The sequence below is a fragment of the Rhagoletis pomonella genome, unplaced genomic scaffold (assembly GCF_013731165.1).
Source record: "Rhagoletis pomonella isolate Grant_MI unplaced genomic scaffold, Rhpom_1.0 Rhpom_scaffold_02084, whole genome shotgun sequence".
In the NCBI taxonomy this organism is placed as follows: domain Eukaryota; kingdom Metazoa; phylum Arthropoda; class Insecta; order Diptera; family Tephritidae; genus Rhagoletis; species Rhagoletis pomonella.
The window spans coordinates 1-23,597 of record NW_023460638.1 but is presented as its reverse complement, the minus strand read 5'-3'; the positions used below and the strand labels follow the sequence as shown (position 1 = coordinate 23,597).

The following is a 23,597-nucleotide window of genomic DNA, read 5'->3' as shown; positions in this document are numbered from 1 at the left end:
AATCTTATCTAGTATCACGCTTAGATATTTCGACTCTTCATACTTTTGGCTTAATTGACAGGCCCTTTTCCCATTCCAGCCTAGCACGTAGATAGGCAAACAGCATAGCCATATGCATTAAGGCATAATAATACCTTTAAGTATTTCCAAAAGTTCGTCCACAACCAGTTCTACAATATGGGGAGGCAGGGAGGGTCACCTTCGGTCAGCCACGAATGCCGAAATTGTCCGCCTACTACCTTCTACTTCCATGATTCAATAATAAAAGGTTTGCTCAGAAAACAGTTTTCCTGCTCCCTCTTGACAAAATCGGCTCCTTTAGCAAGGAACTGAGTGTGGGTTCGTGCTTGTGAGCAAAGCTTTGTAAAGGAGTTAAGGGAGTGTCAAAACTCTGATATCACTAGTGAGCAAACGTTTAATTATTGAATTATGTGCTAGTTCGACTATTATGGTTCTGTGTTTCAGCATGCTTATAATTCAGTAAGATATATGTAGCTTAAGAATATCCATTCTGGTCATAAGCTGGTCGAAAGCAGCTGATATATCAAGAAATGACTTTTCAATTACTTGGGTCGGGTATTGCACTAATGGTAGACTTTCCCTGCCTGATAGGCATGTTGACTTTCACAAAATGTTTTTTTCTTGAGATAGGTCTCCTTGACTTAAAGATCAATAAGTTTTTTTTTAATGTTTTGATAAGAAAAGAGCTGAGGATTATGGGTCTATACGCCTTTGGATGATGATAAACGTAATGTAAACAATAGGTTAGGTTAGGTTAGGTTAGGTCAGCGGGCTGCCTCCGCATGTGGAGGCATACTTGGACTCGACTAAGCTGTCCGTTGTGATGCCCTCAGAGGGGGAGGGAAAAACGGGATGCAGAGAGGGCAGGGGAAAGAGGGAGGAAGCTATGGGAGAATGTAAACAATACTAATTACAATAATAATACATATGAGAAGGACGATATCGTTAACGATAAAAAAAAAAAAACATTACAGCTTCTTTGTTTGTGGGAAACTTTAAACATCTAGTTTAGGTTCGAAAGATACCATAGTAGTCATATTGTGAATTTCCACTACGTTGAAAAATAGTTGGTTGAGCTTTAGGAGAGCAAATAAAGTCCTAAGCTCTGTTTAATATTTCCAACGGGTATAACACTAATACATTTTTTAAAACATTGCTCTTCTATGAACAATTTTCCAAACTAAGTATGAGTGTAAATACGAACTCACTCTACATATAGTCGTTTAAAGTGCAAAACCGCGTAACTGACATTTGCTACCAAAAATAAGATTTGCTCACACAAGCTCTTGGCTCAATCCTCATCCATTCATCCTGAAATATACTATGCAGAAATGCGATTGCGATTGAGAACCATTTTGAAATATGAGTATTTATTTACTCTCTAGAAAATAATTTATGCAACCTCACATACGCGGTTTTGCATTTTGTTGATACGCGGTTTTGTACTTTAAACGACGGCATGCTCAATGTGCGACCATTGTTATTCGTTTGCTACCTACCAAGAGTCATGAAAGCTCCAAGCTCGACTTCCAATCAGCCGGCAATACAAAAAGGCGCAGACAAATCAGCGATGTGTTAACTTAGCGTAAGCAGTTACAAACTTTTAGTTCGACGTGAACGTTTGTGGAATTGAGACGTGCTTTAAAGAAAACGCAAAAAAAGTGAAAGTGGAAAAATATATTTGTTTTCTTGACTTTAAACCCAAAAAGGTGACAAAAGCCGAGCTTAATGTGAAAATAAGAAAATTGAAAAGCAATCAAGAGTCATTTACGTAAATCGGTACATACATATAAAGTTAATAAAAATAGTAGCTAATTTTTTTCGATCACAACTACACGCAATCTTTATATTGCGCTCGTGTAAGTGACTGTGTAAGGGGACGACTGACCGGTTCAACGGGCCGCTTATATCACCACACAGCCAAGCCAACACACAGTCGAATTCAACAATCCAAAGTAAGAAAGCATCAGCAGTTATTCGCAATTGGTGCACACCAAAAAAAAAAAAAAATAAAAATAAATAAATAAAATAAAGTGAAAAAATAGTAACTATGAGTAGGTAACAAAATGTATATTTTTTGCAAGCTGTAGCTTCAATCTGCACGCAAATAACCATACACTTACACACATTAAACTATGTATATTGTTTTTTTGTTTTATTATTATTAAATTTTTCGTGCACTTGCCTCATTTGCGCAAAAAAAAAACGAAAAAAAAATGGTCTTGGCAATTTCAATCAGCATTCGCTAATGAATCCTATTAAGTAAATGCGTATAAATAAGAGAATTTATTATATTTGTCTATTTCGCGCTACGTCCATCCACTCACCCGTTCAACTCGTTGACGCCCGTGGAGGCCGAATGCTTTGCTTTCGCACACTTTGCAGTGATTTAGGAATGTATTAATTTATTTTTTTTTTTTGGGGAAAACCTCAACTTACTCAATACCTGTACCTGTGTTTGCAGTGGTAAGCTTCGCAAGCCTCTCAATGCAATTATACCCACTCTTGTGTATACAATTGAGTGGGTGCACACACGTAAATACCTATATATATATGTATATAAATATGTACATTTATATACATATCTGTGTATAAATGTATGTACATATATGTATAAGTATGCGTTATGCGTTTTGTTTGGCTTTTTTTTTATTTATTTACTTTCAACGTTTTATAGTTATGTTATGTATTGTCCATTGTTGTTGCAATTACTTAGATACGTTTGCGTTTCATGGCTGGCATTTCCCATGCGCTTGCCAAAGTAGCATTACAAATGCTCCAAAGTAGCCTCGAAGCGCTTACAATAGCCGACAATTGGTGATACCATAAACGTCTAGTTACAGTGGGTCGATAAGCATTGCTGGGGCAAAAAAAAACTAAATAAATATTTCAATGTATCTCCATGGCAACTAATTTTTAAGTGCATAGGAGTTATCGAAAGCTATCTTCAATATCAATATTCAATAATAAAGCCCCATAGGTTTGTTTCTACTAAAGGAGCTTTTCAACAAATGTTTTTAGTATTTAGGGGATTTGGGTCGCTGAGCGCGAATAGAAAGTCAGATTTTCAAAGTCAAAAATGGCGGTCGAATTTTTAAATGAAAGAAATTTGAAAGACTGACTTCATACTCGTAATTATCGACCTAAACAGCCCTAGATACTAAAATATATAAAAATTCAATAAATTACAAAATTACATTAAATTACAAATTACAAAAATCAAAAAGAACGCCATATTAGATCAGTAATTTGGGATTTTGAAAATCAGGCTTAATATTCCTAATTAGTGCCCCAAAAACCTATCGATATCAAGGCTAAAGTAAATCCATTAACATATATAAAATTTTGTAAAAAAAGATCCTGGCGTGATGAAGCAAACCAGATTTGGGATTCGTGTTCAGCGAACCCAAAAACTTATAATGCAATCCGCACACCATGCAAGGGCTTTGCAAGACTCAGAGAATACCCCTAGTTTATTTTTTCCGGCGCCCATAGACACTTGCCCAAAAGCATGTGCATGTCCCTCTAAAACAGAATTCTTACAGGCTACTTTTCTGCAGAGCTCTATTTTACAAGCATTTACTATGTTTCACCTGTGTGTAATCAAATCTTACAATAAATTTTTAACCGACTTCCCTGCTTGGCTAGAGGCTCGAAAGTTGTTAGCTCAGAAGACCTTGACAATGCAATTTGAAACATGAATTAGTCCGCTAGCTGGAGGAGGTGTCGAGGTATATATATAGTCCAATTTGCTTCATGCATACACAGGCCGAACGTTGGAGTTTCGAATCCCATGCCACCACCCCATATGTAATTATTGGCCGTACTATCATAATGTAGGTACACGCATCTAAGGATCTTTGGGGTGCACCCCCAAGACTTGCCTACTAGATGCCAGGATTAGACAGATCTTCTTAACATCCATGGCTATGATCCCATTCATCATTACGTTACTCATGCCTAGAATATGTCTTCTTCTGGGAAAGGGGACGATGGCCGTTTTAGACCGGTTGGTGTAAAGATGCACTCTGGCGCACCATCCCTTCGTTATGTTAAGACGTCTTTTGTTTGCGGAGAGTACTCTCGAGCTTCCCTCTAGCAATTTCGCATACATTCGTACGATGGAACCCAATAAGGGTTTCAAACGAAAGTGATTCTAAAACGAAATATTTCGAAAGAACTTTGAAGAGGGTTGCCATCTGTTCAAAATGTCTAAGATAATTAGATTAACAAACTGAATGAACTATTTTTTTTTGGGTATCAAAGATAAGGGTTTATTTTTCGGAAATATTTTTTACGAAGGTTGCCACCTGGTTAGGAATTTACTATCAGCTTAATTAATAAGGCAAATGAAATATTTTAATATGCGTGTCAAGCAAGAGAGGTTTAAGAAAGTTTTACCTCAAAAATAGTTTTGAAGAAGGTTGCCACCTGTTTAAAAATTCAAAATACATTTTATTAAGTTATACGAAATATTTTATCATGGGTGTCAAACGAAAGAGATTTAAGTAAGCATAAGAGAGTGATTATGGCAACTTAACTTAACTGAACGGAACTTAGAAAATGAAACAGGTATGACGGTATTTAATCAGATAGAATTCTTATATGCAAACACCGAAAAGTTGTTACTGTTATTTAATAACGCTTTGTAATTGCTACCGTACAAGAAAAATGAGCTTGAAGTAAAATTCTTAACAATTCTGTAATCATAATTTTTAATAGAAAAGTAGAAAAAACCGAACAAAGCTTTGCTTTTAAATAAAAAATAAAAAAAAAAACGTTTAAAAAGCGATAAGAATAAGAAGTTCCATCTTATCGCATGCCAATACGAATTAAACTGTGTACTCGGATTGTTTATGGTACGCCACAGGGAAGATTAAAGCGGATGACTTGGAAAAACCAAATTGCATGGTTATCTGTGCAAGTGAAAAACGAAAAGTATATACTTGTATACATACATACATATATAAGTATGTACATATATTATTCATGCACCGATTCCTGATTAAGTCCGTGGAATTTTAAAAGAGTCTTTTTATATTACATACTTATGCATATGTATCGGGTGTTTTTTTAGAAAAGGCCAATATTTTGGCCTTATAAGTTTTATGAACAGAATTTCGGGAATATGGCCACCGCAACTGCGTCTTAGGAAGTCCTTCGTGTCTGTCCAATAATGCACCACATTTCCCAGCCTGCCTTAAGTGGCCCACCGACAGTCCCATTTCTTGATATTATTCGGTCACCAAAGTTCGTCCCAATGGTTGTTGTTGTTGTAGCGGCTACTTAGCCCAGCCTAGATCGGCTTGTGCCTCAATCGTTTAACTAACGCGAAACCCAAGAAGTGTGCCACTCCAACTTGGTTGGTCCATTGGGAGAGGAGCGCTAATTTAGCGGTGGGTGGGGGCCATGCGAAGAGATGTTGCTAGTCGAGAGGTGACTCTCCGCATGTCGGACGCTCAGTGCGCCCATCTTAGTCTGCTGCAGCATCCAGAGCAAAGTTGGGCTATGGTGGTGGAAGTGTCCCGAGGCAGACAAAGTTCTGTCTCGTCCACGCCAGGTATCTGTGTCCCCAAATCGGCTTTTAAAGGTCGGGAGTTGGTGTAAGTTGAGCTCATTCCCTTTGAATGCTGTTTATGGCCTCTTGGTACGCTTTCGGGTCCAGAGGTTGTTGCATGAACCCGTGGACTTCGTCCGTTAGTTCAGATGCCATTTTCGAGCAAGTTCCTACTTGAGCTTTGAGATATAATATTTAAACAGAAGCGGGGAAAGGACTCCACTCTGTGGGACCCCCTGTTTAATTTTTCTGGGTTTGCTGGTTTCATATCTGAATATTACTGACGAATTTTGACTACTCAGATCATTCTATGACCACCGTTTGAGTCCCTGTGAGAGAGAGGAAGCCGAAATATCTTATATTAGTGGTAGACGAAGTCAAACGCGTTTGGCAGATCCAACGCTACCAGGACTGTTTTCTCATAGGGGCGGTTTCGGCCCAGCCCATGAGTTATCTAAATGTTTATGACGTTAAGTGCTGTTGTTCTGCGATGTACTTCATGGAATCGATGCTGATGCGTCATTGAGGTCGGGTGGTACGTATAGTGCGGGAGTAGCGAGGTCCCAAGTGTCTTCGCTTCCACGTTTTCCAGATGTCCGGAACGACAGTGGGCATGAACAGATTGAAGACATTGGTGAGATAATCCACTTTCGCAGGACCAATGGTAGTTTTATGCTCTGTATAGCTTGTTGCACCGCCCTGCTAGAACCATTTAGCACTTAGACGATTGATATTGACTTAAGGAACCAAAAAGTAGCAAATTATTTTCCACACAGCAAACGAATTTTGTAAATAAAAGTCTACGAATTGTATATACACATACGTATGTAAATATCAAAGTGTTTACTTTGACAGATATTCCTCTAGGAAATTCTATATTATTCTGTATTTTATATTTATGAAGGACATGATAAAATATTTAGTGCGATTCATCATTATATCAAAATTTGCCTGGATGATTATTCACCAAACGAGTCAACAGTGTTGCCACTTACATAAGTGAGTTTAAAAACTTTAGCTGTATGAAGGAATAGGAAGATGGGACCCCACTGCTTATTTGTATAAATAAATACATACTCGTATACATACTGTTATCAGTAAGAAAAGTATTAAAAAATTTAACCAGTTCGATCACCCTAGTATCTACACACATTGCGTGTGAATCACATCCGCTCTATTGAAAAGTTTCAATGAAAGTTACCCTAATCACAGTATTATTTTTCATTATTAAATCTTTATTTAGTTATTTCGAAGTATGTGTGTGCATTTCAACAGTTTACTCAACAATAAGTCGACTGTTGTTCGCTATTAAGTTTCGCTTCATAATACAAATTGGTTGAATAAAATGTTGGCTAAAAATGCTATTTTTGAGTATATCTTGCTCCAGCCGTCGTGTTCACACAAGCGAAATGTAAAACTACACTGCCTGCAGGCCAGATTTTGGCACTTCAAATACTCATTTGTCACAATAAATGCAAAAAAGAGCATTTAGGTAAAAAACTTAATGAAACGAAGTGTATCCTACTAGTTTTTAGAGCTTGAGATACATTTTTTTTTTTCAATATCCGGTGGGCAAAATTAGAAAATAGATGGCGTCTAGGTTACGATGGTTTGTGAACTTAAGAAGCCTTTGGACGACCGTGCTCGATCGTTTTTGGAATGACCAGAGTTTCAAAGCAAAGGCTCTCCCTATCCATCGCAGGAAAAGAACAAGTTAGGCCTCTGTGGGCCTATTCTCCTACCTTAGAAGTAAAACCAATTTATATCCCTAATGAAGCGTACAAAATCGTAGATACTATTTGAATCCAGCTCAGCCAAACATTCAAAGGACATTCAAAAGTCGAGAAACGAGCGCCAAAGAGCCTCGCTTTCGATTTCCTCCTCATCACGGCAGCTAGTACATTAGTCGTTTTCTGCATACCGATTCTACTAGCTTGTGTTCCCATCTGTTAGTCGCTCCAAGCGAAGTAGATGGTCAAATATGCCGCAGACCATCTTGTATTTGTCCGTTCGATAAAATTATTCTTCAGCAAGCCTGCCACTCATGTCCTTACCAGCTCATTTAGGGTACGTCTATATTCAGCTGCCTGGCTTTTAGAGAACATAGTCATTTGCAGCTTCGTTGATTGCTGTAAGTTCAACTTGAAAAAACGCTCCAGAAGACTAAGGCTAAATGAGAGTTCTTGCGAGTATACTCACCTGTAGATAGCTGCCGAGTCGGAGTAAGAGATCAGGACTGAATCCTCCTCGAATGCGTCCTTTGAGGGGACCCTTATTGGGAAATGATTCCTCAGTTCAGTGGACGGGACTGTGTATCCCAGGTGTCTGAAGACTACTGGAATATGTTCCAGAATTATAGAGTGTCCGAATCTCGTATCACTTCAGTTGAGCAGCGCGTTTAATCTAACAAAATTACATCTTGCCTGAGTTTACCGTATATTTTATGGGTTTTTGTTGACAGGAACGCCCCGTGATCATCATGCACGACACCCTTTTAAGCTTTGCTAGTTTGCCTTTTATTGTACATTTATTACCGGGCGGCCCCACCGGACCGTAAAACAGAGTGGAACGCACCACCGCCGTGTACATGCATTTCACAATATGAAACGCCTTTTTTCATATTGCAGATGTACAGGCGTACAAGCCAGTTATCGCTTTCTTGCAACGCTCTTCCACATTGCGCCGCTAAGTTAGATTTCTATAAAAAAAAATGACGCCCAAATATATAACTTCCTACGAAAAAGTCAGCGCAGCACCGTTCAAGGAAGGAATTTATAGGCTAGCAATTTTAATTTTCGCTCCGTGACCGTTTTTGGCGGATTCACACTAAGGCCTGCTTCTTCAGACCAGGTTTCCACAACGCGAAAGCACCTTGAACCAAGTCGCATAGAATTGGAGGTGCTCACTGGCCAACGCAGTATCATTCCAACTCAACCAAATACATAACATTACCTTCCGTGGTTTTCCCATCGTCTAAGTAGCTCATCTCTCATAGATCAGGATTCTTGCACAAGCTTTTGTCCTCTATGATCCATTATTCAACACCAGTTATCATTCGTTTTCTGCGATAGGACTGCAGGCAACTTGTGGGACTGTTGACTGGCCACGGAAGTCGAAGGTTGGCGAGAATGCATGCGTATACTGATGGGACAAAGGTTGGAAAAGTAAGCGCTGCGGTAAATGCCTATCGCTTTGTAGGCTGCGGCTCTGTCTCCTGGGGGTCACAAAAAGTTGTTCCAGTTTGCCATAAAAAAGCAGATATTGCTCCACCTGGCCCAAGATTAGCTAAGTTATCCGCCAGAAGTTCTTTCTATTAACGCTAGGGACCTTAATAGTCTCTGCGAAGCCACGCAATGGTGATCAATCCCAACCCAACCAGAACTCTCTAAAATGATTTTCTGGTGGTTGTAGTAAACAAAAAGTGGTTATTGTTGCATTATTCATGCAATAATATCGCCCTCTCATAAACATATAAGTACATATGTTTGTACGAAAGCTTCGCTGATAAGCATTTAAACGTTGGCTTATTAAACTTGATTCCCTTTCACTCAATGTTGATTGCTTAGAGGCATTTCTTAAAAATTTTTACCACATACATATGTACATATGTACAAAAATTCAGGCTTGCATGCCCCAAATATACAATTGCATTTTTGCAATACTTATACTAATTAGCAATGAAACATATGTGTGTATGTATTTAAATTTCACTTTGCAGAAATTCAAAATACCACTTGATTTTTGCGGTTTTCCGGTTTTCACTTCCTACCAACATGCCAGCATACACATTCAGCGCATCTGTGTACTCATCTGCTCATGCGCCGCAGATCCGGCTTGGCATTGTCTGGTTTCACTCCATATAAATACTATTTGTTTTTATTTTTCGAGGTTTCCCATATGAACTGTATACCTTTGTTTGAATTGTTTTGTAGTAGTAGAGCAAGAAAAAATTTAAATTTTTTTTTGTCAACACTGCTAACAGTGCAGTGTGGTAAATATTTTAATACATACATAAATAAACAAATATACAATTGTAAAAAAAAATATGAAGCGATTTGTTGTCATTAAAATTACCGTTTCCACTGTTAAGCTTAAAACACATATTTGCTCTTGGATTAGTTATTTTCTCTGTATTGAGTGGGGCGGCATACAAAGTCGCTATGAGTCAGCCGGTGCACACGTAAACAAATGTATAAATGAGGTAGACAGCCCATTCTAGCAGCAGCCGTCTTCCCCAAGTAATGACAAACCTTCGAAAGCAGGTGCGAAAAAGTTTATGTAAAAACACTCAGCTATTTTGAAGAAGAAATTTGCCCCGATATAGGACCTAGTTTCAGGGATCGAAAATAACCGTTAAATATCAAGATTTATATATCTAAATAATTCATTGCAAAATCCATATTTCTAGATTTTTATTTTTTTTTACCAAGAATAACACAGTTCAACAAAATTTGGGCCTATTTTATCTTAAAAACGGGGCCGACTTCGTCTTATAGATTTTTTGATGCTGATTTGAATGGCATTTATAAACTTTTCTAGCACGTCCAATTTTTGAGAGAAAACATGTCAAAGTTTCGAAAAATGGCAAAAATTATAAATTTCAAAAAATTTAAAAATACAAAGATGCATTCTACCTTATGTCGATGGATTGAGAAGAAAGGGGTGACAAATTAAAAAAAAAAAAACACTTACAATGCGATCCACAAAAGAATGTTAGAGGATTTCATTCCAGAACGCAGAAAGTGTTAAGAAACAAAAAACTGGCTAATGATGAATCTGGAATATTGATTTTTCAATGTTGATTTGTTTTTGAAATCACTTTTTCTTTAAAATAAATTCACAGATTGAGTTTTTCGTATTCGTGCGGAAACAAGTGCATGCTATTGAAGACTGAGCTTTTTTTTAATTTTCCACGCATTTCTAATCAGCTCATCGACATGAAGTAGAATGCATCAGACGAATTGGATTTTTATTAACACGTGGTTTTTTTCTTCTGAAAAACTTCGTCAAAATTTTATAAACAAATTTTTTGAAAATTGCCATGTTTCGACACTTCAATAGTTTTTTTTCTCAAAAACTGGACGTGCTAGAAAACTTTCATAAATGCACTTCAAATCAGCATCAAAAAATCTATAAGATGAGGTCGGCCCCGTTTTTGAGATAAAATACGGCCAAATTTAGTTGAACCGTGTAATCGCTACATTTGGATTTTAATCTTTTCGGTCCAATTTGATCGTTATTTTGTAATCTTTATTTTTTTCGATAAAAAATAATCGTTATTTTAGATTTTTATTTGGTTCGATAATTTCTAGCCATTATTAAGAGAGTGCGTTTTTATGATTGATTTAAATCTCTTATGATCTAAAAAAATAAATCTGAAAATAACGGTTATAATATGAACAAAATAATTAGAATCAAAAATAATGATCAAAAATTTATCGAACTGATAAAAAAATTTACCCAACTGATAAATTTTGATCGGGAAAATAGAAATCCATTTTCAATGGCTAAATTAGGATTTTTATTATAAAGATCATATCCGCTATGGTACCTGCTTAATTTGCTTCAAATATACATATGTGTAAGGAAATTCTCATAAATATATTTATGTATGTTTAAAAAATGTACGTACAGTATGTACCTACATATGTGGGCTTTCAACAACATTTGTAAAAAAAAATATTTATAAAATTTAGTATATTATAGCACGAACAGCAATTGAGGATTTCCCATTCGGTAAAAATGTAATAAAATTACATACATACATACATACATAAAATGTTGAACGCCACTAGTCGCATGGAATTTCCCTAAGTAGAACGACATTCAACCAAATATGTGCTTCATTAACTGCACGCAGTTAAGTATCTCGCACACATATTTGTATGTACAATATGCAAAGGCATAGCCAGGGGGAGGCGGCAGTTATCCCCCCTAAAACCTACGACTTGTAAGTTGAATTTTTTAAAATTTAATAACACAGACCAACAAAAATGGAACAAATATTGGTGCGCCAAACTTTAAAGCTCTTTTTGATTGACTTTTTTATGCTGATTGCGAATCCGTAAGTATAAGGTTTTCATCAGTTCGAGATTTTAACCAGGACCAAAAAATCGCTTTTTTACAACATTTGAATAGCTCTCGCAAAGAAAAAAAATGTGGCAGAACCTTTCACTTAGGCTTAAATTAAAGTTAGAACTGTCGACTACTATCCCTGCGATACCATACGTCAGGCAGGAAAGGTGTGGGCTAAAACACAAGGCTGCAGGGTTTCAGGAACCATATGTGGAGATAACGATATCAATCTATAAAGTGTCTATAAGGTGCCCTAACAGAACCTTATACATATACTTAATTGATTCATGCAATATTATCGAAAAATCCCTATTTAAGTGGCTTTTTTTTCATACATTCCATTAAATGTTTCTCATGTTTCCTTGTACCTACTACATAAGTAGTAGCTAAAGTGCAATTTTAACCGAGTTCAGTGTCCTTTTGTGAGTTAATAAAAATGAAACATAAATCTTGTAGTGGATGAAGTCCTCTTCCAATTCCAAATTATAATTATCTATTGGAAATACTTAATTTTTTCCACACTCGCTTTGTTGCTTCTGTCTAATTAAGAGTTTGTGTCGATATTAAGGTAGCTGAATTGGCAATCTTGATTGGATTATCTGCCTCACAACTTGATATCAGATCAGAAGGTCATACTCTTACCTTGACTCTTAACTCAGTTGAATTACACTAATTCAGAACCGTTATATGTATGTATTTCTTGTAGGGTAGCCATTTAAAGCAGCGGCTAAAATCGAAATTTTAATACCCGAGCGCACTTGTGCACAAGGGTATTATGTATAACTTTGTTCACATAACGGTTGTTTGTAACAGCCAAGACGAATCGAGATAGATGTAGACAAATTTATACATAAATTATCAGAATGAAAAAAGAAATCGATTAAGCGGTGACTGCCTGTCCGTCCGTCCGTCTGTGCACACGATAACTCGAGTAAAAACTAAGTTATCTTATCGAAACTTGGTACACGTACTTCCGATGGTATTGAAAATAGGCAAAATCGGACAATAACCACGCCTACATCTTACATAACGGTAATTTCGAGAAATACAAAATCTTCAATAAATCAGTAACTACTGAAGCTAATTTATTCAAAATTGATGTTTGCAATAATTCGTTGACAAGAAATTTGCTTATAACAAAATTTTGGAAAATGGGCGTGGCACTGGCCACTTGTGACCACATATCTGTATCTCGGTAACCATAACCGTATATAACGACAAATTCCAGAAATGCTTGAAACTTCGATATTTAAAGGCGCTAATTTCTCAAAATACTAACTACAATCCCTTGAAAAGAAATATCATTATTATAGATTTTTGGAAAATGGGCGCGATACCGCCGACATATAACTATACTATAAGTTTATCTCATTATGTCTAACTGAACGTTCTATCGAAGATGTTTGAAATAGGGGTAAAACCACCCCTGCCTACCATGTAGCGGTAGTTTTCGGAAAGGTGAAAAAGCTGTATTTAAAACTTGCGCCGGGTTTTTGATCTTCGCTCCGCCCGAACTTAGACTTTTTTACTTGTTTTTAATATCACGTCTTTCACTTTGAGACATATCGAGCCCTAACCGCCAAAATAACGTAAGCGAAATTTTTTTTTAAAATTTTATTTTTGATGCAAAAATATTTCTACAGCATCGGGATGCATTTCTGCAACAAAAAGAAAATTTAAAAAAAAAATTCGTTTACGTTATTTTGACGGTTATGGCTCTATATGGTGAAATGGAGCTTTATTGCATACTCTTGTCATGTCTGGCGTTGCACAACATTTACTCATAGTCATCATCATTTCTGTGGATATTTGACAAAACAACTTAAGTCTATCTTTCACGGACAACAAAGGCAAGGCATATGACGGCAAAACACTTTTTACCGTTTACTTAAACGAAAACATGCAGTTGTTGCAAACAGAAACATTTTTAACGGTTGTGAATAGCGATAAAATAATTTAACATTTCTTTCGAATTGCAACATTTTTTCTCTTTCGAGGTAAAATATATTTTGTCGACATATGCTATTTTGTATTTAAGTCCGTGAAAGACTCACTTTCAAGTCGTGTTTCCTTCGCTTCTCTACGTTTTACGTCACTACACAAGTAAATACATTGGACACACTACATATGGATATAGCATCATGGTTATATATTTAATACATATTCGCCTTTTGTGATTCATTATTTGTGCAAGTGCAACCGGTTTTAAGCTGTTAAATTTACAAAATCGTGACGTCAGTTTTAACATGGTGTAGACCAAACACACACAGGTATAGTACAGGAGTGTTGGTATCGCATGCCTTTAAACTAGTCCTGATAACCAGGCTAGTGTGAACACATATGTATGTCGACTTTAGATTTTTTGCCGCTTTCTGTTCCAGAGAGAAGTTTTCAGAAATGAATCAAATAATACTTAAAATTGAAAAACTAGACAGCTTAGTTTTCTCAAAAGATGTTTTTAATAAATTGTGAGTTTTTTTATATGCAACCGAAACGTACTAATTTTTACAAGACTAAAACCGCTATGGCTGAGTTTAAGAGCATACTACGACTCCCTAGGACCTGGGTTCGATCTCTGGTCTGGGCAATATCTAAACTAGAAAAAGTTATTTTTAACAACGGTCGACACTCGGAAGGTAATGGTACATTTCCCAGAGTATTTTTGCCATGAAATATTTTTTCATAAATGTTTAGCAAATTAGTTTAGTAAATTTTACACACAAGGAGCAATATATTCGTGAAACCATGGGCTAAATATTGTAAAAATTAAAGAAGAAATTCTGTAGAATTTAATCACTGGTAAGTATTGAAAATGTCCTTTTAAAATTTTTTCCTTGAAATTTCGAAATATTGGTTTTTTACAAAAATGATATGTTTAGGTTTTATTTAAACTCGATAGCATCCTTGAATTTCGTCCTTCTAACTTTACCAGCTTAAAAAATTACCTATTTGTCCTTGTGAATCTAAAAAATTTTAAGTCTTTTAAATTCTAAAGAAATTTCCTTCCTTCCCTTTATTTGGTATCCATATTTTTATGCTAAAATGCATTGCATTTTTTAAATAAGTTTTGGAATTAATCATATCTTTGAAATTACAAAGTCCTTTAAAATAAATCCTGACGACAGAGAGCAAAAATAAAAACCCCACTTTAAAAAAGTAAGTTTCAAACCCATTTATTTATTATTTATTTTATGGTAAGATGAGTCAGTTGGGGTTATTGGATCGAATCCCACTGATGAGAAAATGTGGTGATTTCCGAAATAGCACGTCTACCATTTTTTCAAATTATTGTCGCTTTTCCACGATAGTTTTTCATTGAAAACGGACACAAGCTCAATAAATCAAAGTAGGAGAGCTTTTCAAACAATTTAGAACTAATTTTTTCGATTTAAGTTGTTGAAAAGTAATGAATATCTAAATACCGGGACTAATGCCGCGATCTCGGGATTGTTGTAACGACAGATCCCCGGATCGTAAAAAGCCTAAAAATTAACATCCCTAATATGTACATATACATACCGATATGTAATTATTATTATTACTCTGGTTTATATTTCGATAAAAAAATTCACTTAAGCCGAAACCTTTCAATTCATTTTAAAACTTTATTGGATTTCTTGAACAATTTTTTGCTCTTTTAATGGGTGTTGGTGAAAAAACACATACTTCAATTATGTGAGTAACAGTACCCAGTGGGAATTAGGAGCACGTAATAATACCTTATTAGCAACATACTCTTCACCTGGCAGTCATTACCATTTCCCTGCCGAACGTCCCTTACTTTTACAAAGGCATTTCCGCCTTATGTAAGTAGGAATTTAGAATGTACATTTGGTATCAGACATACTTCTGAGCAGCTTTACAAAGTAAGCTACGTGTAATGCAGAGAAGTCGCTCGGAGTAGTTCGGCGCTTGGAGATAACTTCGGCTACACGTTACTTTGCAACTGACAACGTAATGTGTCGTTGGAGGTGTTCATTTTGTGTTTTACTAGTAGATGACATTGGCCATGATGACATTTTTGGTACTAAAAACTGAAAGAAAACATGGCTTACCTCGTAAGGTGCTTACCTATTTTCCCTGTGGGTATTTTTCTTCACAACCTCTTACTCATAGTTAATTTTCACATTTTGTTGTTGTTTTGTGATTTGTTGTAATTGCTTTAATTTAGTCTGTATTAAGTTTGTGAAACTTCGGTTATTCAGTGATTTAATTTCACTTTCAACTTTAAATGCAGGCGCGTCACATAAACATATACATTAGGGTAGTCCATGATGAAAAAATCGTGGTTACCCAAATACATATAACTCGCAATGAAATAAAAATACGATGTTCACTGTTCAACGTTTAATTCGGGAGTAAATTAATGGTATACATAACATGAACATGAGAGTGAAACAGTCGCATTGTTACATAAGCAGGATTGCATTTAAAAGTATTATATTTCAACAGTCCAAAAAGGTAAAATCGGAATTTCAATGCTCTCACCGCCTAGGATTGTTCTATACCGAAAGAAAATATACACATATCTGTTTATTTTGAAATCAAAAAATATTTAGAGGTCGCTCAAAGCGCTCAAAGTTTTCCATGTAATTTTATATGGGCAAAAAAAAAACAACGTAAAAATAGTATAGAATTCTTGAAAATCAATATATTTCGATCGGAAAACTCTGATTCTCTTCAGGAGACTTCCAATAATAATACCCAATTGTTTATTTAACCATTTTTTAGTACTAAAGATTTTTTATTGGTCCCCCATTGCATTTCCTGCGCTTTTTGGCGGCCTATAAAATATAGTTGCTTTGAAAAATGGTTTACAAAACCATTGAATATTATTATTTAAAGTCTCCTGCAGAGAAACAAAGTTCGCATTGGAAAATATTGATTTTCAACCAAAAATTGTTTTTTCTTCCTCATATAAAATACATGCAAAACTTTGAGTGCATTGTGCGACCTCTAAATAATTTTGATTTCAAAATAGAAAATAAGCGTAAATTTTTTGGGTATAATAGTCCTAGCGGGTGAGAGCATTAAAGTTCCGACTACACATACGTTTTACACATGCATTTTTGGATCACCCTAATGTACATACATATGTGGATATGTCACTTTGATGATTCATCTAAATTGCATAATTACTTGTTTATTTTTTTCGTATTATTCTTCGAATGAACCGATTGCGACAGTTTAATAAATAGGAACTAAGTCCCCAATGAATAATTGATATCAATATTTATATTTTTAACCGACTTCAAAAAGATGAGGAGGTTATTAATTCGTCGGAAAATTAAAAAAATAAAATTAATAACTTTTGTAAAAAAAATTATGGCCAAATAAAAAATAAAAATGGTAAGAAAACACCATTATTCTCAACTGTTTAAAATATGAGCAGAATCGATATTACCAATCGCGAGAAAACAATTAAAATCTAAACAATTTCGGAAACTGTTAATAGCTATAACTTCCAAAATAATCGAATTTCGAAAAATTGTGAAACTTGTATTTTTCTTTTATCGTTGTGAAGCACAAACAGATAATTGCACAAAAAAAGCTCAACCTTCGAAGAAATGGTGGACCACTTCACAAATTTTTACTCAATAAGTTTACTTCTACATGCATAAAATATATGTTTATAGCAAAAAAAAAAAATATTTAAAGATATTAAAAACCAATTATCGTTTTTCTCGAGTTTTTGGGTTTTTTTTAGTTATGACAGTATAAAAGTAAAGGAGCGCTACATTCATCTACACGACATTCATATTAGATATACTACATAGAATTTGATTTTCGATTTCAATATTTATTCGCGTTTTTTTTTTTTAATTTTCAATGTAATTGAAAGATCGAAATTTTTGTGTAATAGGCGGCAATACGGTGCGTCTGACTCGTGATATGTTCTCGTGATAGGTCCTGCGTCTTGGGTTGGAAATATTCCTTCCTCAAAAAAGCTGTTCCTTGTAATACATATGTATCAGATGGTGTCGTTGAAAAATTTTTTGTAATAAATAAGACCATAAGACATTCTGCATATTTTTTTAGTATTTCAATGTTGTGATAGCCGGACATCGAACTCGAAATCTGCTAAATAGTAATCGTACTTAGATCTATAAATTAAAAGTAACAAAAATTGTTTAACGCTAAAAACAAACCTAAGCCTAAAGATTACATGGATTTCAAGGCAAATTTTGTACTTTTTGTTAGATATTTACTGGACAATAAGACTGTCGTTTTGTCGCTAAAACAAAAATCACCTTAAGCCATATTTGCTGCATAATCTACAAAACACTTAAAACCTACACGCTAATTGGCATTACATACATACAAGCATAGACATAGACATAGTAAGTAGATGTGTGCATAAACTCTATAGATTTATGTACCTATCGCAATATACAAATTTTTTAGTGCGAATTTAGTCACCTTTGTCGCTGCCCGCTACGCAGAATCACTGCTATGGAAGTTTTGGCAAAAGTGAGTCAAGTTGAAGACCGGTCAGCCGTCTCGCAGTCGGATCACGTTTCAATTTGGTTTGAGTGCCTCGGCTGATTCAGGTGTTGCGGCAAAGCGAATTTGGGCAAACGACGAATTAAATTGCAGAAAAAAAAACAATAAACATAACATCTATGTGCTATATATGCATTTGTATGTAAATGCAGCCCACTGTGCGTGTGTCGTTTGAAATCTGATTGAAATGCGGTTCGATGCCTCACCGGCAAGGCCGCTTGCTTAGTCTTGATTTGTTATGGGAATTTTAAATTTTTTTTTCGTTTGGCTCGGCTCTTGGAAGCAAAAGCTCGCCAGTTCCACCTAAAAGCTGCATTGTCGTAAATTTTTACCGTATTTAAATTTATATTCTGACAATTCAAACATCAGTATTACTAATCACCTCTAAACAATTCACAATTTCGTTACAGTCGCTCCGCCAGTAAAGTACACAATGACTTGGCCAAGCTTAGAGTTTTTAGCGCTGCTCGTGTGCTTCCTAACGCCCTGCATATTCGCTCAAGAAACCTGCCAAATTGGACGCGACCTCGCCGATGTGCCACACACCGTACGCTCGGATTTGTATCGCGGCCAACAGAACTTCACCGTATCGATGCTGCAAGCCATCAATAAGGCTACACCCAACGAGAATGTCTTCTTCTCGCCCTACAGCACATTCCACGCTCTCCTGCTGGCGTATTTTGGAGCACGCGGCCAGACAGAGGCGGAGCTGACACAAGCTTTGTCATTGCAGTGGGCAAAGAATAAGAATCATGTGCTCAGCGGCTATAATTTGGAGAAGAAGAGTCGCTTGATGCGCGCCAAGAAAATGCCTTTGCAGTTTGCTGGCGCCGATCGCATCTACTTCGACAAGGAAATCCCGCTTACGGACTGTGTTAAGGATATTTTTCATGAGGAGCTGGCATCGCTTGATTTCCACAATAATGCCGAACAGAGTCGCATTGAAATCAACAATTGGATTAGTAATGTGACACAGAATGAAATTCCCGATATGTTGAGTCCTGGCGATGTTGATGCGCAGACACAATTAGTTTTGGCAAATGCTGCATACTTTAAGGGTCAGTGGTCGAATAAATTTGATCCCAAAGACACAAAGAAAGACATTTTCTACACATCGGAGAGCAAGCATTCATTTGTGGATATGATGCATAAGCGTGGCACTTACAATCTCGCATTGGATGAATATCTGGGTGCCTATGTGCTGGAGATGCCCTATGTCACTTCCAATGACAACGAGAAGGAATCGGATATCTCGATGATCGTTATTCTTCCGCCTTTCCACAATTTGGATGGTGTTTTGGCTAAATTGACACCGGACTCATTGGACGATGCGCTGAAAGAAGGCATGGCGCGTGAGGTAGAAGTGGCGCTGCCAAAATTCGCATTTGAGCAAAAGTTGGAACTGGTGCCGGTAAGTTTTGATATCAATATTTGCATATCGACACCTGAGTGGAAGGTCGACCTATCTTGGCAACTATTTTGAAAACGTCCTATCTCAGAAAACTTTTCAAGAACGCCCTATCTCAGCTGAAAATACATTGAAAATTTGCTGAGATAGGGCGTTTTTGAACTAAGTTCTGAATTCTAAGTTATTCAATCAAATTCCGGGATAGAGCGTTCTGAAATAAGGCGCTCTTGAAAAGTTGTCTAAGATAGTACGTTTTCGAAAAGAGAAAGGTGGATCTTCAGGTCAGGTCAGGTATCGATATGTCAATGAGAAAACTTGAAATATAAATCCATTACGCTCTTGTATAGAAGAATTGCGTTTTAATCAGAGCAGTGTGACTTCGTTTTCTTGTTCTAATTGATATTTAGATTTATGTACGTTATTATAATCTTTGTACACAAAATACTGATTTGGAAGGCAGTAAGTTTCTTCCTAGCCCCAAAACCAACCCTTTGCTTCATTACAAAACTTAGTTGTTGCTTGCCTCCCCTGATTGGCCTGAAATTCTTAATAGAGATGTAGGAGCTTTCGCCGTCCTCGCCTCCGTCTCGTCTCCCCAATATTCCAAAGAATAGGAGCGGTCCTCGAGAAAACGCGTCTAGATCCGCCCTTCTACGGCTTTCGTCAAACGCTCGCCAAGAATGCTTCTTAGCTTACTTAATTTAAGACATACAGATTCCTAGCCTTGTTTTAAAGTTCCTAATGCGAGCATAATATAGTTCCATGGGATCAATTCCACTGTCCACTAAAGCGGTTTCCTATATCCTTCCAAAATCTTAAAGCGGATGAGCTCCCAAGGCAATCATTGCAAACAGGATTGAATACCCCGATAAGTTCAACCGGTCCTACGCATCGGAATAACTCGCGATTTTCCCCGACCATGACTGTTATTTTGGTCGGCGAACCCTATCAATCCGCCTAGGCGATGTCGAGCTAGAAATATATTTGGCACTTAACCCTGTCAAATGATCGCAAGGGAATTCTATTAATGGATCAGATAGACGCTTCGAAGTTTTGCTCGATGAACGACGACGTCTCCCCAAGGATTGTGCGTAGTTGTAGCAGTTCGCCTTACCTAACAATGACTAGCGCAGACCATCGTCCGTATAACAACTTCAACAAAGCTGATTGGGACGGCTTCGCAGTATTACCGAGAGTACGTTCGCCGTCCTTCCCACAAGCGTACACCAGGTCAACGTCGGTTCCGCAAGGTTAGTCACTGCTGCAGCGGCACGCTTCATCCTATCCGGACGTCTAGTGGAAATCCTTCTGAACATTCCGCGGGAAGCGGCAGTTCTAGGAAATGAATGTTTCAGGTGGCGAAAGCCTCCAAACGAATATGCATGCTGATGCTGAAAAAATTGTGCACCAACGGAAGAAGCATACCTCACCAATGATTTCAGATGAGTGAATACCAGGGAGGGTGGTTCCACTACTGAAGCAGGGGAAACCAGCCAACAAAGGAGACCGATACCTCTGCTTTTCCAAATTGTTAAGCCAGACGAAGAGTTTCAGCCTCTGCGTGAGGCCCGCACGTCACTCTGGCACAGTTAAGGTCTAGATATTGTAGTCGTCCGGCTTGTTAAGGTCCTCCTAAAAAAGATTTTTCAAAGGATTCTAAATTGCACCTTATGCTTCGTGTCGGTTAAGCACATCGAAAGAACGGGGTTTAAATCGTATTTAGGTCAGTTATCATGCGCTTAGGACAAAATGAACTTGAGTCCGAGTTTGAATCCATGCAATGAATATGAAATCACATTCTTAGGCTGTAACCGTACAACCTTTTTCTGCTTGCTACTCGCAGTTATTTTAGTATTATTAAATCTTTTTTTGAATAAAAACTAAAAATAATGTATTTATGTAAATATGTATTAAAAATCGTATATTTCCACTCTCCTCTCTATACTTCACAGATTCTCCGCGAAGTTGGCATCAATTCGCTATTCGAAAAGGAAGCCGATCTAAGCGATTTCTCGGCCAATAGCCTGCCAATCGGTGACGCTAAACATGTGGCCAAAATAAAGGTGGACGAAGAGGGCAGCACCGCCTCAGCGGCCACAGTGCTTTTCAGTTTCCGTTCAGCACGTCCGCTCGAACCAACCAAATTCGAGTGCAATCATCCATTTTTGTTCCTTATTTATGACTACAGCGCCAAGGCGATATTATTCACTGGCATCTATCGCGATCCAATGACACAAAAGTAAATGGCGGTGCTAAGTTGATGCAAATTTTAAATTATAAATATTATTTTTTATAACTTTACATTAAAAATTATGAAAAAATAAAAGAAAAATGGACATTATTTAATATACTATATGTATGTACTAAACTACTATATCGACCTAATATAATTTGGCATAGATTTTTAAGTTGTTTAATTTAAATAAAAAAAAAAACGCTTTTATGACAAAAAGGAAAGAAAATACAAGTCTTGTACGTTTTGCTTAAAATTTGCTGAGTTTATTTTACTAGTATATTTTTGTTTTTGTATGATGCTCCACTTTTACTTTTCTCACTTTTTACATATTAAATACAATACACTCACAAAACAAGCTTTTATTTTTGGTAGCTTTTTTTCTTATTCGTTTTAATTTACATCAATGCAGGCAATTTTGTCAATTGCATCTTCGAGCGGATTTACAAAACATTTCAGTAGTAGGTAGGATTTGATTGCTTATACAGTCAGTGATTATTTCGTTTTTTTTTTTGAAATTTATATAACTTTTGTTACACACGCTGAGCTTATTTAAACAACATGTATTGTAAGAGTAAGCAACACAGACTGTTTTACATTAAGTAATATTGGCAAATAGTAACAACTTATAAATGTATATTTAAGTGCATCATAAGAAAGAGCTATGCAGCAATTCGAAACGAATTACAAAACAAACGAATTTCGAAAAATCAATGAGCGCCAATTTTAGGTTAAAAACCAACTAAAAATGTCATGGTTGCATATTGCTTTAGCACATTTTTTTGCAGTTTTTGTGAACTCATTAAATAAATAATTTTCTAAATGGCAAACGGAAGGCACTTTACTTGTTAAAGTTCGGTATCTTATAAAATTATCTAAATAAATTTGAAACAAAAAAAAAAATAAATGAAAACTGTTAAAACACTTTGAGCACTTTACTTTGTAAAAAATATAGAATTGGTGTGTTAGTATGAAACTAAAGTAAATTATTTTTTATGCTGCATATTTCCGTTGCGTTTATCTTCGTCATTTCGCACATGAATTTCCATTTTGTTTTTAATAAGTTGCACTTTAAATATCGTCTGGTTTTACAATCAAAGCGTACACTGCAAACCCTATAAATACAATGCCACCGAGTATTGTAACAGTGCGCACAGAAATTTTAGCGGCCACCATACGTCCACCGATTACAGCCAAACCGGTGCAGATGGAGTGGCCAATAATACCGCCGGTAATGACGCCATAAACATTCTGCAAGCAATCACAAATAGGAAAATGAATATAAAATTCAACAAAAAACAAACATATTCACTCACCTTGCTGGCGGCCAAAATAATGGTGGTTAGTTGCGAACGATCGCCCCATTCGGCCAGGAAGGTCATTGTGAAGGCCTGCATCAAAATGCGCATGGTTATATGGGTTGCACTCTTCTTTGGAATCTTGCGTACAACACCACTTTCGGCATCCTGAACCAAGCTAGCGGAACGTTCCAGCTGTTTTTTTTTTTTAAGAAATTGGATGGCAAGAGAGAAATAAAGAAAATTTGATTAGGCGTGTGTGAATAGAGGGATCGTTTTTTTTTTTGTTGGTATACCGTGTTGTACTTTTAGTGAAAAAATTATAATTTACTGCTTGTGAATAGTAAAACTGTGGACGAAATACATACATATGTAAGTTGGGAACAATGTTGGAAATATTTTCGGGTCAGAAAATAAGCATGATTGTTTGATGAAAAACGGCACAAAACAAAAATTATAGACTAATAAAATTGATATTTACAAATAATACACATTCTGATT

At 36.4% G+C, this 23,597-nt stretch overlaps 2 protein-coding genes across 2 annotated transcripts; one reads left to right on the top strand and one right to left on the bottom strand.

Annotated features, from left to right (window-relative positions):
- The first annotated feature begins 1,585 nt into the window (after positions 1-1,585).
- On the top strand, positions 1,586-21,861 carry LOC118753072 (serine protease inhibitor 88Ea-like). The gene is made up of 3 exons (XM_036487929.1): positions 1,586-1,976; positions 18,568-19,568; positions 21,518-21,861. The coding sequence occupies exons 2-3, from the start codon at positions 18,591-18,593 to the stop codon at positions 21,806-21,808; spliced, it is 1,269 nt and encodes a 422-aa protein (XP_036343822.1). The 5' UTR covers positions 1,586-1,976; positions 18,568-18,590; the 3' UTR covers positions 21,809-21,861.
- A 349-nt stretch (positions 21,862-22,210) lies between these two features.
- On the bottom strand, positions 22,211-23,576 carry LOC118753073 (transmembrane protein 165-like). Its single transcript, XM_036487930.1, has 2 exons — positions 23,115-23,576; positions 22,211-23,049 (listed from the first exon to the last, which is right to left on the bottom strand). The coding sequence occupies exons 1-2, from the start codon at positions 23,205-23,207 to the stop codon at positions 22,870-22,872; spliced, it is 273 nt and encodes a 90-aa protein (XP_036343823.1). The 5' UTR covers positions 23,208-23,576; the 3' UTR covers positions 22,211-22,869.
- Positions 23,577-23,597: the final 21 nt, after the last annotated feature.